This window comes from Somniosus microcephalus, chromosome 17 (assembly GCF_052327205.1).
Source record: "Somniosus microcephalus isolate GS21.2 chromosome 17, FLI_Smic_1.0, whole genome shotgun sequence".
Classification (NCBI taxonomy): Eukaryota; Metazoa; Chordata; class Chondrichthyes; order Squaliformes; family Somniosidae; genus Somniosus; species Somniosus microcephalus.
In genome coordinates, this window is record NC_141003.1 from 13106882 (window position 1) to 13122383 (window position 15502).

Consider the following 15502-nt stretch of genomic DNA (forward strand, 5'->3'; position numbering starts at 1 on the left):
AGAGGATTTCCAGTGAAATCACACGCCCGCTCTTTGAAAACACAACTTCGATTTCACTAGAACCAACCAGAGGAAGATCTTCCTGCATTCGGTTGTGATGTTGTTACAAGCAGGAACCATAGGAAAACATCCCTCCCTCCCTGGAGTGCACCGACTGCAGTTCCACCACGAATCATTAAATGGTGATCAAGAGCAACAACCTCGTCTGAAGGTCTGTGGCCTTCCCTTAGGCTGATAACGAAATAGACACTTCACTAGAGAGGATGGGCTTAAAAAAGAATATTAATACAGTTGGGATAGGAAGGGAGAAAATAATTGACAAACTAGTGGAACTAAAAGAGGATAAAACCCCTGGCCCAGATGGTTTGCACCGACGTATACCCAAGGAAACTAGGGAGGAGATAGCAGAGGCACCAGTATAAAAGTTCCATAGAAGAGGGGATAGTGCCATAGGGCTGGCAGACGGCTAATGTTGTTCCTATATACAACAAAACCTGGGAACTATAGACCAGTCAGCTTAACGCCAGTGATAGGAAACTTCCAAAAGGAATTGGATAAGTAGTTGAAGTGGAAACATTTGCACGGCTGTGGGGAAAGAGCAGGAGGGAGTGAGACTAATTGGAGAGCTCTTTCAAAGAACTGGCACAGGCATGATGGGCCGAATGGCCACCTTCTGTGTTGTATCATTCTATCATTCTATGAAAATAGCCAGCTGTACTAATGCCATTGACACTCGGATTAGTCAACGTAAAGTCACAACCACTTGCCTGTCCATTGGGCTTACACAAGATCGTTGTACATTCAGGACCCGTTCCAAATTTATCACATCCCTTCCATAAAAAGTCTTTTGGCGGATTATGAGGGACTTTTGCTCCAGCTGCCCAAACCTATAATGCAATGATTCAAAGTGTGTTAATGACTGAATTACAGAGTGATTTAAAAAAATATATTCTCAGGAAGTGGGTGTCGCTGACCAGGCCGGCATTTATTGCCCATCCCTAGCTGTCGCGAGAAGGCGGTGGTGGGCCTTCTCCTTGACCCGCTGCAGCCCGTGTGGCCAAGGTGCTCCCACAGTGCTGTTAGGCAGGGAGTTCCAGGGCTGTTGTGCCACTTTGGTCCACGAACAATTGGGCCAACTGGCTGTAACCCAACTCTAATCCTGGCAAAGGTCACTAATTGAGCACAGACTGGGGGGGACCAACCTAACGTGACGATGAAAGAACGGCAATTTATGTCCAAGTTTAGGAGGGCGTGCGACCTGGAGCAGAGCTTAGCACAAGGTGTGGGGTTAAACATTATGAACAGTGTCTGTTGTTTCTTACCGTCACACCAGATCCTGCGTTCACTCGTATCCTGGGGGGGAAGGTGAACGCTGTTACAGGATGGCCGCCAATATTCTGCTGCAGAATATGGTTTCCAATGTCCTCCTCTGTGTCAATTGAAATATTTAAGAGTCGAACGAAGTGGCCGTTTGCAGCGACTTCGACTATTTTGATGTTCCCCATGGTGCTGGAATAAAGAAAGAGTTTGGGTTCTAACTTTTCCAGTAAAATTGGAGAATACGTCAAAAGTTGCAAATCAAAATAAGTAGGTTTGTTGAAGCTTCTCCATTTTGGTAGACATTTCAGAAACAGGCGGCATTTACAACTTGAGGCTGGCTGCATGTGTATCACAATGAAGGTGCATTTCCATCTACATTTAAGCTGAAATCTTAAGTTGTCGATCTTTTCCATCAGTTAATATCTCTAAATTGCTACGGAAAAAATTCTGCAATTTAACATTAATGAGAAGGTAGAATATGGATCTTTAGTCATCGTTCTTCAAGTTAAGGTATATGTTGCAAACCGTTTCATATAGCGTTAGATCAAAGGAAGGGTTACATTAACTTGTGTTGCTCCCAAGTGCCAATTCTACGTTTAAAATGACAACACATCTACCATTCCCATGTAAACAACATGTAGGTCCTGTTATTGAGTGAAGGATGATCCAGCATCCATCCGGAGGTAGTCTTCAATTCTCTTTCAAGACAGCTATTTACCCACTGGCTCCAAAGTAACTGACTTCTGCTTCCCTGCAAATACTGAACTAAAATTGCTGTGCCCTTCGTTCGCTGAACCCCTCATTCACTGTTTACTGCTTATGTTTTTCCTACTGGAAGTTCTAGTGGATCTTCCTCTGAGAGCATTGCTGAAAACAACCTTCTTTGACAGGGCATGTTGTCTCTGACGGCTGAAGTAGCAAGCATTGATCAAAAGTAAACAGGTAGAACGAACATGAGGTTAATTTGCACTTCATACTCCTCTTAGGAACGTCGGAACATTGGGATAAGAGGAGGCCATTCAGCCCCTCGAGCCTGTTCTGCCAGTCAGCCCCTCGAGCCTGTTCTGCCATTCAATCAGATCAGGGCTGATCTACTCCTCAACTCCATTTTCCTGCTTTTGCTCCATATCCCTTGATATCCTTACCCAACAAAAATCCATTAATCTTAGTTTTGAAAGCTCCAATAGACCTCCAGTATCCAAATCCTTTTGGGGGAGAGTTCCAGATTGCCACAACCCATTGTGTGAAAAAGTGCTTCCTGATTTCACCCCTGAACGGCCTGGCTCTAATTTTAAGATTGTGCCCCCTTGTTCTGGATTACTTTTGGAGTGTAGTCACTGTTGTAATGTAGGAAACGTGGCAACCAATTTGCACACAGCAAGATCCCACAAACAGCAATGTGATAGTGACCAGATAGCCTGGTTTTTAGTGATGTTGATTGAGGGATAAATATTGGCCAGGACACCGGGGAGAACTCCCCCCTGCTCTTCTTCAAATAGTGCCGTGGAATCTGTCACATCCACCCACAGCGAGAAGCATGTGCCAGTTCAAGGCTTCGGAGTGATGAGCTAAAAGGAGGCAATCGTTACAGTCAGACAACGGGGCCGATGTTAATTTTAGGCGTTCCGCGGCCGGCGGGAGGAGTGCGCCCTCTGCCCGTCTGTTGTCACTGCCGTGATGCCATTGTGAGGCCTAGCCCTATTTCACATGCTGCAACGAGATGCGGGGTCACACCGGCACTCCAAGGCAGCTAAGGTGAGATGTTTGACAGTTCCAACCTGGAGGGGGAGAATCGGGGTGGGGTGGGGTGGGAGGCGTTGGCGGGGCTAGCACAGGCTGGAGTCTCTTTTTTGTGGAAGCACTCTTGCCCCTCCTGGCTCCAGGAAAATAGAAGGTAGAAATTTCCTCGCCCATTTTTCGAGCGGCCTCCAGCCGTCCCTTTAAAGCCCCTTGGTGTCTCTCTCTATTTCTCTGTGACTCCTTGTCTGTCTCTTCCTCTATCCGTCTCTATCTGTCTTTGCCTGTCCATCTGTCTCTCTCTTCCTTTATCTCTGTCTCTCTCTATCTCTCTCTATCTATCACTATCTTTTTTTTCTCTCTGTGTGTCTCTCCCTCTCTAACTCTCTCTCACTCCCTCTCCCTGTTGTTTATCTCACTTCTCTTTCTCTCTCTTTCCCTCTGTCTCTGTGTGCATCTCTCCCTCTATCTGTCTCTCTGTCTCTGTGTATCTCTCTCTCTCTCTCTCTCCACCTCTGTATCGGTTACTCCTTGTCCCCTTTCAGTCTCTCCCCCTCTGTCGCTGACTCTGTCTCCCTCTGCCTGTCTGTCTGTCTCTCTGTTTGTCTCTGTATCTTTGTCTGACTGTCTTGTCTGCCTGTCTCAGTCTATCTGTCTGTCTCTCTCTCCCTCGCTGTCTCTCTCTCTCTCTATCGCTGTATCTCTGTGAGAATGTACATTTAAAAAGAAAATAAATGTACCGTGGAGGGAATGTCCAAGTTGGATTTGCTTAATTGAGCCAAACAGATCACAGTTTACTTTCTGCAAACAGACCAATCAGATTGCAGAAAAGCAGAGCTACTGCCTCACTTTTTAAATGTAGGTGACCCAATGAGGAAGTGACTCTGACTGTCATTATGAGCTCTACTGGGATCAGTGAATTCTGGAATAGACGTACCAGCCTGTTATTAAATGCACAGATCTAGCCTGAGAATATAGGGGGTCATTTAACTTAACCCCCAGGGCAGGTGGGCATCAGATGCCCATTTTACAGTCCGCCCGATTTTAATCTCCGTTGACTTCAAATGGGGCAGACGAGTCTGTTTAAAAGAACCCTCCTGATAAGCGTGTTTGATTCCAGCGGGAACCGTGCTCCCTCAGCAGCCAGGAGCTGCCAGCTTTAATATTTAATATCATCAATCTCTGGTTTACGAGCGAGAATGGCCGTGTGCAGATCTTCACAAACCTTCAGCTCTCGTCAAGCGTCACATTTTTAACACCGTGGCTCGTTCCCTTACAATGAGTCCGCCACTCCGGACCAATCTACAGTGGTTGCTCGCGAGGGTTGCCAACTCTGGTTAGACAGATTCCTGGAGCTTTCATCACGGGATCTCCGGCCTCCAACCGCCCCCGCCCAGTTAAACAGCGTTTTTTAAAAAATCCTTCTCCAATATTTATATAATAACTAATAAATAAAAATGAAAAATCGCACACAATTATTTTAATGTCCCTGTGCTTTTTCTCCTGGGTGTTCCTCGCAGCAGTGATTAATCTTTAACTCCTGGAGACTCCAGGCCAATCCTGGAGAGTTGGCAACCCCTATTGCTAGCGGCTGCAGTAGCAAAATGGAGGCAGCGCGGAGACTCCAGTCGCCACGGTGACCAGAGGGGGAAGCAAAGACAGGTTGCACTTGAACAATGAAAAGACATGCACATCCTCCAGGCAACACACAACATCGGCCCATAAAATACACCCACAGACACATCACATCTACAGTGATGAACCTACACCCTGTCTACTTATTGAATCAGCTCTATACAAGAATATTCTAGGTTTATTAATGCTTTATAATGGTGTGTCAGCTCTCCTCTACCACATTATACAATAGACTCTTACACCACAGAAGGAGGTCATTCGGCCCATTGGGCCTGTGCCTGCTCTTTGAAAGAGCTTCCAATTAATCCCACTCTCCCACTCTTTTTCCATAACCCTGCAAATTTTTCTCTTTTCAAGTACTTAGTGAACTCCTTACCATTGAATCTGCTTCCACCACCCTTTCAGGCAGCGCATTCCAGAACACAACAACTCGCTGTGTAAAAACATTCTCCTGATATCCCCCCAGATCTTTTGCAAATTATTTTAAATCTGTGTCCTCTGGTTATCGACCCTCCTGCCACTGGAAACAGTTTCTCCCGATCTACTCTGTCAAAACCCTTCATAAATTGAACACCTCAATTAAATTTTCCCTCAACCTTCTCTGCTCCAAGGAGAACAATCCCAGCTTCTCTAGTCGGCTAATAACTAGTAAGAGTGTAGTGGTTATGTTACTGGACTAGTAATCCAGTAGAAGAGTTCAAATCTCTACCATAGCAGTGTGAGAATTTAAATTCATTTTCAAAAAAATCTGCAAATAATTTGAAAAAGCCGGTGTCAGTTAAAGTGACCATGAAGCTGTCGGATTGTTGTAAAAACCCGACTGGTTCACTAATGTCCCTTAGGGAAGGAAACCTGCCGTCCTTACCCGGTCTGGCCTGTATGTGACTCCAATCCCACACCAATGTGGTTGACTCTTAACTGGCCACCGAAGTGGCCTAGTTGTATCTTAAGGACAATGGGGTTGGGCAGTAAATGCCAGCTAAACACCCGCATCCCAAGAATGATTTTTTTTTAAATGCCAAAAGGCCCTGCATGGGATGGCACTATTAACGCAGAGGTAAGCTCTTCCTAACTTGTTCATCAGCTTGCAATGTAAAAAGAGGTAACAGTTCGATACAAAGCAGTGAGCCAACTCGACTTTTGGTTGTAGAACAAATCTGGGTTACCTGGAGGTAGGTGTGTTGAGGTCGCACGCAGTCATGAGTGACTTGCAAACGGGGAGCATGTTGATTGCGCTGTTCCGCTTCAGCTCCTTGTTGAAATAGTCTCTGCCTTGGCCAGGTTTGCAGCTGTTTAGAGAATGGGTTGGAGACTTTGAGCAAAACCTCTGTGGCTCATCATCATTGCAACATTCCGTCGCTGTAGAAGAAGAGATATCAGTGTAGGTGCTCCCAACAGCCTCACATCCTAAACAGCTGTCTCTGCTTTTTTTTTGTACATGGCTCTCGTCACGGGTGAACATAAGTTTATAAGCAAAGCCCCTTTAGAAAGCTCGCGGCCTTTTAAAGAGGCTGCACATTATCATTTGGAGGGGGAAAAATTGTTTGTTGGGCGAGCACGGGTTCAAGAGACAGATGAAGGGAGACCCACGTGTAGGACTTGCCCGTCCTACTCACACATCAGAAACTGTTCTCAAGCCTAAAATTCTATAGACTCTGGAACAGTTCCCATGGATTGGAGGGTAGCTAATGTTACCCTACTATTCAAAAAAGGTGGTAGAGAGAAAACGGGGAATTCTGACATCGGTAGTGGGGAAAATGCTAGAGTCCATTATAAAAGATGTAATAGCAGAGCACTTGGAAAACAGTGACAGGATCGGTCAAAGTCAACATGGATTTACAAAAGGTAAATCGTGCTTGACTAATCTACTGGAATGTTTTGGGGATGTAACTGGTAAAATAGATAAGGGAGAACCAGTGGATGTAGTGTATTTGGACTTTCAGAAGGCTTTCGATAAGGTCCCGCATAAGAGATTAGCGTGTAAAGTTAAGGCACATGGGATTGGAGGCAAGGTACTGACTTGGATAGAGAACTGGTTGGCAGACAGGAAGCAAAGAGTTGGAAAAACGGGTCTTTTTCCGAGTGGCAGGCAGTGACTAGTGGGGTACCGCAGGGATCGGTGCTAGAACCCCAGCTGTTCACAATATATATTAATGATCTAGACGAGGGAACTAGATGTAATATCTCCAAGTTTGCAGATGACACAAAGCTGGGTGGGCGTGTGTGCTGTGAGGAGGATGCCGAGAAACTCCAGTATGATTTGGACAGGTTGGGTGATTGGGCAGATGCAGTATAATGCGGATAAGTGTGAGGTTATCCACTTTGGTGGCAAAAACAGGAAGGCAGATTATTATCTGAACGGCAATAGATTGGGAGAAGGGAAGTGCAACGAGACCTGGGTGTCCTTGTACACTAGTCGCTGAAGGTAAGCATGCAGGTGCAGCAGGCGGTTAAGAAGGCAAATGGTATGTTGACCTTCATAGCGAGAGGATTCGAGTACAGGAGCAAGGATGTCTTGCTGCAGTTGTACGGGGCCTTGGTGAGACCACATCTTGAGTATTGTGTGCAGTTTTGGTCGCCTTATCTGAGGAAGGATGTTCTTGCCATGGAGGGAGTTCAGCAAAGATTCACCAGACTGATACCTGGGATGGCAGGAATGACGTAGGAGGAGAGATTGGGTCGATTGGGCTTGTATTCGCTGGAGTTTAGAAGAATGAGAGGGGATCTCATTGAAACTTATAAAATTCTAACAGGACTAGACAGACTAGATGCAGGAAGGATGTTCCCGAAGGTCGGGGAGTCCAGAACCAGGGTTCACAGTCTAAGGATAAGGGGTAAGCCATTTAGGACAGAGATGAGGAGGAATTTCTTCACCCAGAGAGTGGTAAACCTGTGGAATTCTCTACCACAGAAGGCAGTGGAGGCCAATTCATTAAATATATTCAAGAAGGAGTTAGATATATTTCTTAGGGCTAATGGGATCAAGGGATATGGGGAGAAAGCAGGGACAGGGTACTGAATTTGGATGATCAGCCATGATCTCATTAAATGGCGGAGCAGGCTCGAGGGGCCGAATGGCCTACTCCTGCTCCTATCTTCTATGTTTCTAGACAGGTGCAGTGGGGCAGAGCGGTATGTACATGTATCGAGGGGGTTGGTGGGGCACAAGTCCACAGCCAAGATCCCTACTGGTTTCCTGGTCTTGAAAATGTGTGTGGCGCTGTGGGAATCTGCAAGGTGGAGGTCAGCTGTGTTCCTATAGAAAGAGACTGGAGCAAAGGACCGCCTCACCCCCCCACCCCCCCCAGACCATCCTCACACCCCACCGTGGTTCTGGGTGACATCAGTGGAATGGATTATACTTTTGGACAGCGGGGAGCAGAGGCAGATCATGAGGAAGGGAAAAGGGAGGAAATGGAAAGCACCATTAAAAAATAAAAGAGTCTCGTCTGTTATGTGCTAATAAACACTCAAGCTGGTGCGGCGACACAAAACAGCTGCTTTTTTTATTATCGACCCTGAAACATTCACGCCAAATATATAATATTCAGTCACAAGAGAAGACCTTGGAGTGTAATTGCTGCAGTGTGCTTACTCCCATCAGTGGTTGCCCTCTAGTGTTCAATTAACAATGTGCGGGTAAAATATGTACTCAAAAAAGAATGTAAAAATTTTTTTTCTTTAAAAGCCACACAGCAACCCTTGCATTGACTTGAAGTGCTCCCACACAGGAATAATATGTTTCAGTGGTGCTCATGAAGTAAAATAAATGTTTTGTTCATTTGAATATTTACATTAAGGTTGCAAACTTCAATTCATTGGAAACTAGGATGAATCTAGTCAACGGGTGTGTAGTATTATAAGTGTGTAGAGCAGGGGTTGCCAACTCTCCAGGACTGGCCTGGAGTCTCCAGGAATTCGAGGTTAATCTCCCGGACACAGCTGTGAGCAACACCCGGGAGATAAACCACAGGGGCGTTAAAACAAATGATGTGTTTTCTTCATTTTCTTTGAACACTCTTGTTTCTTAGTAATAAAAATATTACTAAGTGCTGGGGGAAAGTTGCTGTTTGACTGGGCGGGACCCCCGGTTGGAGGTCGGAGGTGGTGCGAGGAATACGTCCAACCAGAGTTGGCAACCCTAACGTAGAGTGAGTTTGTGCTCCCCAGCTCTGTGGGATTGGTTCTTGCCTTGCTTCAGACCGAGTGTAGAAAATTCTCTAAATTGTCAGTTAAGTTAAAAACTGTAGAAGTTGAAGCCCAGAAATGGCTGCTGTCAGGATGAGTGGACAACCACGTGACGCATTCTTGTGACGCTCCCCCCGTCTGCATTGTAACAGGAGCGCTGGCTTGTTTACCCTTTTATTATAGACGGAGGGGTGTCGTCTGAGCATGTCGACCATGGGGAGGGGCGATTTTACCGTGGGATTAGTGCGGTGCGGCGGGGGGGCCTGGGGCAAGTGGCAAGCCCTCTGGCCCTCCGCAGCCTGGGAGATTTTAACTCCCAGGCCTCCTTTTAAACAGAGCTTCTCGGTCTCCCGCCCGAATCCAGCGGGATCCAGTACCTGGCCGGCAGGGGAAGGAAGCAGGATTTCGGGTGGCAGGAGGCCGCATGCGGAGGGTAAACACCAACACGGACAGGTTGGGCCAAATGGCCTAGTTCCGTGTCGTAAATTCTATGCAGCTTTTCTTCTTTCTTCTTTCTCTCTATCTTTTTCCTCTATCTCTGCTTTTTCACTCACTACCTCTTCTTTTTGATGCCTATCACATGCCCAATCTCTTTAATCGAGGGCTTTCACTACCCAGGGGAAGGTTGTGATTACCTTGTTCTTTTGCTTTGCTTCATTCTTCAGCAGGAGGAACACAGGAGCAGGAGGAGGCCATTCAGCCCCTCGAGCCTGTTCCACCAGTCAATTAGATCATGGCTGAGCTGTATCTTAACTCCATCTACCTTGGTTCCATAACCCTTTGATGCCCTTGAGCAACAAAACACCTGGAAATAATTCACGCAGTGTGTATATAGGGCCCTGGGTGAATGCAGGAGAACTGGTCGGCCTGCGTCCTACAGTATTTTAATGTTGAAACAATGCACTGAGAACAAGCCTAATGACTCTGTCGTGTTGCAAATGGTGTGTTGCTGCGACACAGCTGGGGGTTCCGACAACACAGGACCAGGTGTGTAACTGCCGCTGTCAGCTCGGCTCCTTGCGTTGAGGATGAGACTCCCCCTCCCACCGTCGAGGAAGATTTCCTCGGTGTGATTTGTGTGGCGGACACATAAGCACGTTTGACTTCACCGCCCGTCATGCGCAGAGGAGATATTCACCCATGGATGACACGGTTCACTTCACACTTTGCACCAGTTGCTGTGTCCTTGTAAACCGGTGCCAAGGGCCAACTTTAGAAGTTTCTAATTTAAAGTCTTTACAAGAGAGGCAAATCTGTCAGGGCGCTTTTAAAGTATCTAATCCATTGAAAAGAGTTTGACGTCCTATCTGCTGTTTTCCCAACATCAAAAGTTTCACTAATGGTCGAAGGCAAGTGAGCAGAGAGCACCATGGGCAAACCCAACACTTCCATTGGCATGGTGGTCGAATTCCCACTGGGGCCAAGCCAGTAGGTGCACCCTAAACAGCATGTTAGTATTCCAGCTAATGTTACCGGCCCATGTTAATTAGATGAGCCTTATAAATCACCGAGGATCAGTTACAACTCAGATGTGTACTATAATGACTAAGTGAGGAAAATAGACAGTCCAGGAAAAAAAAACCTTTGACTTCACATTTGTCAGATATTAGTCTATTTCACAATCATAGTAACGGAAAATTAAGTCTTCATCATCTTACCCCTACATTGTTCATGTCTAAACCTCGGCACTTCAGGTGGGTGACAAGGTTTTGGATATGCTACTGGAGCCACAGGGCTTGGCCGAGCTGACGCAGGTTTGCAATTTGTTGAGGGGTTTGTAGGAGGGCATGAGATCAGAGAAGGAGGCGAAGGACACCATGGTCGGTTATTCGAAGAGCACAAGGCCAGAGGGGAAGTTGATGGGCAGGCCAGTCGACTGACAGGAAGGCAGGAGGAGAGCAGAGGAGAGGTTGATGGGCAGTTCGGCCGAGACACAGGAAGGCAGGAGGGGATCATAGGGGAAGCTGATGTGCAGCCCAGCCGGGTCACAGGAAGGTAGGAGAGCAAAGGAGAAGAGGACAAACAGTTCGGCCGAATTGTAGAAAGGCAGGAGAGCAAAGAAGAAGGTAGTTGACAGCTTGGCTGATATACAGGAAGGCGTGAGGTCAAAGCAGAAGATGGTGGGCAACACAGCGGGATTGCAGGAGTCCAGGAGGTTGGAGCTGGTGCAGGGCATGCTCGGTGCAGAGACTTGGACGAATGTGAAATAGGAGGCGGCGGGCAAGATCGTAGGTTCACAGGAGGGCCCAGTGAAGCAGGAACCTGTGGACAGCAAGACTGGTTCATAGGAGCACATACTGTCCGAGCAGAAGGTAAATAGGATTTGCATGGAGCGGTCTTCTTGCAGCACTGTAATGAACTGTCTCTCACCCTTTACAAAACAAAGAACACATTTGTAATTGATTCTATTTATAGACATGTACTCAAATATCGTCTAACATTTGCTACATTAATATATATACTATTTTGTCTCAGGCTAACTTTTATGGTGACCCACACCAGAAGGAATTTGGAGCCATGGGGTGGGGGTGGGGGTGGGGGGCACACTCCATGCTGCCATGCACTGGTACACCAAAAAAAAACTGAGCTTTCAACAACAACTTGTATTTATATAGCACCTTTTAACGTAGCAAAATGTCCCAAGGCGCTTCACAGGAGCATCATCGGAGATAATTTGACACCGAGCCACATAAGATATTAGGCCAGGTGACCAAAAGCTTGGTCAAAGGGGGAGGTTTTGAGGAGCGTCTTAAAGGAGGAGAGAGAGGTAGAGAGGCGGAGAGGTTTAAGGAGGGAATTCCAGAGCTTAGGGCCGAGGCAACAGAAGGCTCGGCCACCAACGATGGGGTGAAGGAAACCGGGGGATGCGCAAGAGGCCGGAATTGGAGGAGCGCAGAGATCTGGGAGGGTTGTAGGCGATGTTCCCTTTAAGGTGTGCGGCCACTCTGGGAGTTCCGCGAAGCCAGCTCACTGGCTTTTAAAGGGAAAAACCGCGCATGCGCGGAATATTGAATGGGCCGCGCGGCTCAAAAAGAAATCCGAGGGAAGATTGGTTGCTGGGTCACCTGTCCTGATACCACCTTCTTTGGCTTGGTGTCAATTCCTTGGTCTGTTTAACGCTCATGCGAAGCGCCTTGGGACGTTTTAGTGCGTTAAAGCGCTATATAAATGCAATTTGCTGTTGATCACATGAATGAGTGCTGCTTCAGGAGTAGATTTCCCGTTGACATGAACTGAGGCAGTACAGCAGAAAGATGTGAGGCTTTTGCCAGCCTCCTTCTGACCACAGGCACGCTACCCGCCATGGGGATGGATATAAACATGGCGCTGCCTGCAGTGTGTCAAAAACACATGGGTTTGGATGGCAGTAAATGACCATTCCACTCAACATGAGAGCCACTTCCTGTTCTCAACCATTGGACTCACCAATAGGAACCAGTTAATAACAGGCTCCACCGTGCAGGTTATTTCAACATTCAGCACCGAAACAGTTTTTAGCCAGTAGGCTAACATACACAAGGTCTCTTGGCTGCCATTTGGGCATCAACTTTGGGCAGTGGTAGAGGGAAGAGAAAGGGAGAAGAACAGCAAGCAAAGGCAGCAATAGAGCGAGGAGCAACAGACACAGGAAAAGATAGAGGGAGGAGCAACAGACACAGGAAGAGATAGAGGGAGGAGCAACAGAAACAGGAAGAGATAGAGAGAGGAGCAACAGAAACAGGAAGAGATAGAGAGAGGAGCAAGACACAGGAAGAGATAGAGGGAGGAGCAACAGACACAGGAAGAGATAGAGGGAGGAGCAACAGAAACAGGAAGAGATAGAGGGAGGAGCAAGACACAGGAAGAGATAGAGCGAGGAGCAACAGACACAGGAAGAGATAGAGGGAGGAGCAACAGAAACAGGAAGAGATAGAGAGAGGAGCAACAGACACAGGAAGAGATAGAGAGAGGAGCAACAGACACAGGAAGAGATAGAGGGAGGAGCAACAGAAACAGGAAGAGATAGAGAGAGGAGCAAGACACAGGAAGAGATAGAGGGAGGAGCAACAGACACAGGAAGAGATAGAGGGAGGAGCAACAGACACAGGAAGAGATAGAGAGAGGAGCAACAGACACAGGAAGAGATAGAGGGAGGAGCAACAGACACAGGAAGAGATAGAGGGAGGAGCAACAGACACAGGAAGAGATAGAGGGAGGAGCAACAGACACAGGAAGAGATAGAGGGAGGAGCAACAGACACAAGAAGAGATAGAGGGAGGAGCAACAGACACAGGAAGAGACAGAGGGAGGAGCAACAGACACAGGAAGAGGTAGAGGGAGGGCAACAGACACAGGAGGAGATAGAGGGAGAGCAACAGACACAGGAAGAGATAGCGGGAGGGCAACAGACACAGGAAGAGATAGAGGGAGGAGCAACAGACACAGGAAGAGACAGAGGGAGGAGCAACAGACACAGGAAGAGATAGAGGGAGGGCAACAGACACAGGAGGAGATAGAGGGAGAGCAACATACACAGGAAGAGATAGAGGGAGGGCAACAGACACAGGAAGAGATAGAGGGAGGGCAACAGACACAGGAAGAGATAGAGGGAGGGCAACAGACACAGGAAGAGATAGAGGGAGGAGAAGCAATAGCAGATATAGACAGAAATAGAGGAAAGGACAGCAAGCAAAGACAGAGATAAAGTGAGGGAGAGTGACAATTGTGGGCCCACTGGTGTCCTCTTGCTTATGAGACATCAGAAAGAGTAAAAAAAGAGAGAGGGGGGAAGAAAGAGAGCAACTCAAATAACTAAGGGTTGTGGCGCAGTACACTGTGACACCATTGGAATTATAACAGACCTTGCCTGTAACAGGGGATCCCAACAGAGATGTCTACTTTGCATAGCTGTTGGAGACACTGGGGAGCATAGAAAACTCTTACAACATTCTCAAGAAAGGTTTCAATTGGAACTTGTGTTTTTTTTCATTCTCGGGATGTGGGCGTCGCTGGCAAGGCCAGCGTTTATTGCCCATTCCCTAATTACCCTTGAGAAGGTGGTGGTGAGGTGCCTTCTTGAACCGCTGCAGTCTGTGTGGTGAAGGTGCTCCCACAGTGCTGTTAGGGAGGGAGTGCCAGGATTTTGACCCAGCGACGATGAAGGATCGGCGATATATTTCCAAGTCGGGATGGGTGTATGACTTGGAAGAAGAAAGACTTGCATTTATATAGCTCCTTTCATGACCACCGGACGTCTCAAAGTGCTTTACAGCCAATGAAGTACTTTTGGAGTGTAGTCACTGTTGTAATGTGGGAAACGCGGCAGCCAATTCCCACAAACAGCAATGTGATAATGACCAGATAATCTGTTTTTGTTATGTTGACTGAGGGATAAATATTGGCCAGGACACCGGGGATAACTCCCCGCTCTTCTTCGAAATAGTGCCATGGGATCTTTTACATCCACCTGAGAGAGCAGACGAGGCCTCAGTTTAATGACTCATCCGAAAGACGGCACCTCTGACAGTGCAGTGCTCCCTCAACACTGCACTGGAGTGTCAGCCTAGATTTATGTGCTTGAGTCTCTGGAGTGGGACTTGAACCCACAACCTTCTGACTCAGAGGAGAGTGTGCTACCCACTGAGCCACAACTGACACTTGGAGGGGAACTTGGAGATGATGGTGTTCCCATGCACCTTCTAGGTGGAAGAGGTTTCGGGTTTGGGAGGTGCTGCCGAAGAAGCCTTGGCGAATTGCTGCAGTGCATCTTGTAGATGGTCCACACTGCAGCCACGGTACGCCGGTGGTGGAAGAGACAGAAACAAATTTTAAAATGAGACTAAGGCAATACCATCAGCACAATGTTTGTGCATTATCAGTGATTGCTCACCTCCTTTCTTCTGCCTCAAGCATGCATTTAAATGTCGCAATGTCCCCTTGTAAGGAAGGTATGCTGGTCTCTTTTTTAGAACTAAGTTCCTTCATCTTGGCCAAGAGGAGATCCTCCATTTCCTGACCAGTAAATAAGAAATAACGTAAATGCACAACACAAAAGGAACAACATGCTTTAACGCTATGTAATGAACCTTACACACAGAGCCTCAGTACAGATTGTGGTGTTGGCAGTATCAATGGGCAAGGCTGGTTGTTGCAGAACCCTTTGAGCGCAGCAGTGCACAATTTTATTGAAACATAGAATGGGACTGTTTCTAAGCAAAGCATATAAGTCTGGGGGGTCGGCGGGGGGAAGTGGGGGGAGATTTCAACTTCCAGCCCGGGCCTAAAGCTGGCGTTCACAGAGAATCAGCACGCCGTTATAGAAAACCCCCATTATAGAAACCCCCCCGTTATAGAAACCCCCCGTTATAGAAACCCCCTCCCCGCTATAGCGACCCCCCCGCTATAGCGACCCCCCGTTATAGTGACCCCCCCGTTATAGCGACCCCCCCGTTATAGCGACCCCCCGGTTATAGAAACCCCCTCCCCGCTATAGCGACCCCCCCATTATAGCGACCCCCTGTTATAGTGACCCCCCCCGTTATAGCGACCCCCCCGTTATAGCGACCCCCCGTTATAGCGACCCCCCATTATAGCGACCCCCCCGTTATAGAAACCCCCTCCCCGCTATAGCGACCCCCCCATT

The 15502-nt window shown here is 47.5% G+C and overlaps 1 protein-coding gene across 1 annotated transcript in view; it reads right to left on the reverse strand.

Annotated features, from left to right (window-relative positions):
• LOC147105508 (uncharacterized) overlaps positions 1 to 15502 on the reverse strand; it is a 187788-nt gene that overhangs the window by 44272 nt on the left and 128014 nt on the right. Inside the window, exons 8-12 of the mRNA XM_086009944.1 lie at positions 14750 to 14871; positions 10539 to 11251; positions 5859 to 6051; positions 1323 to 1509; positions 768 to 887 (exon numbers count right to left, since the gene is read on the reverse strand). Of these exons, the coding sequence (XP_085866070.1) occupies positions 768 to 887; positions 1323 to 1509; positions 5859 to 6051; positions 10539 to 11251; positions 14750 to 14871 (1335 nt within the window). The remainder of the gene's footprint in view (positions 1 to 767; positions 888 to 1322; positions 1510 to 5858; positions 6052 to 10538; positions 11252 to 14749; positions 14872 to 15502) is intronic.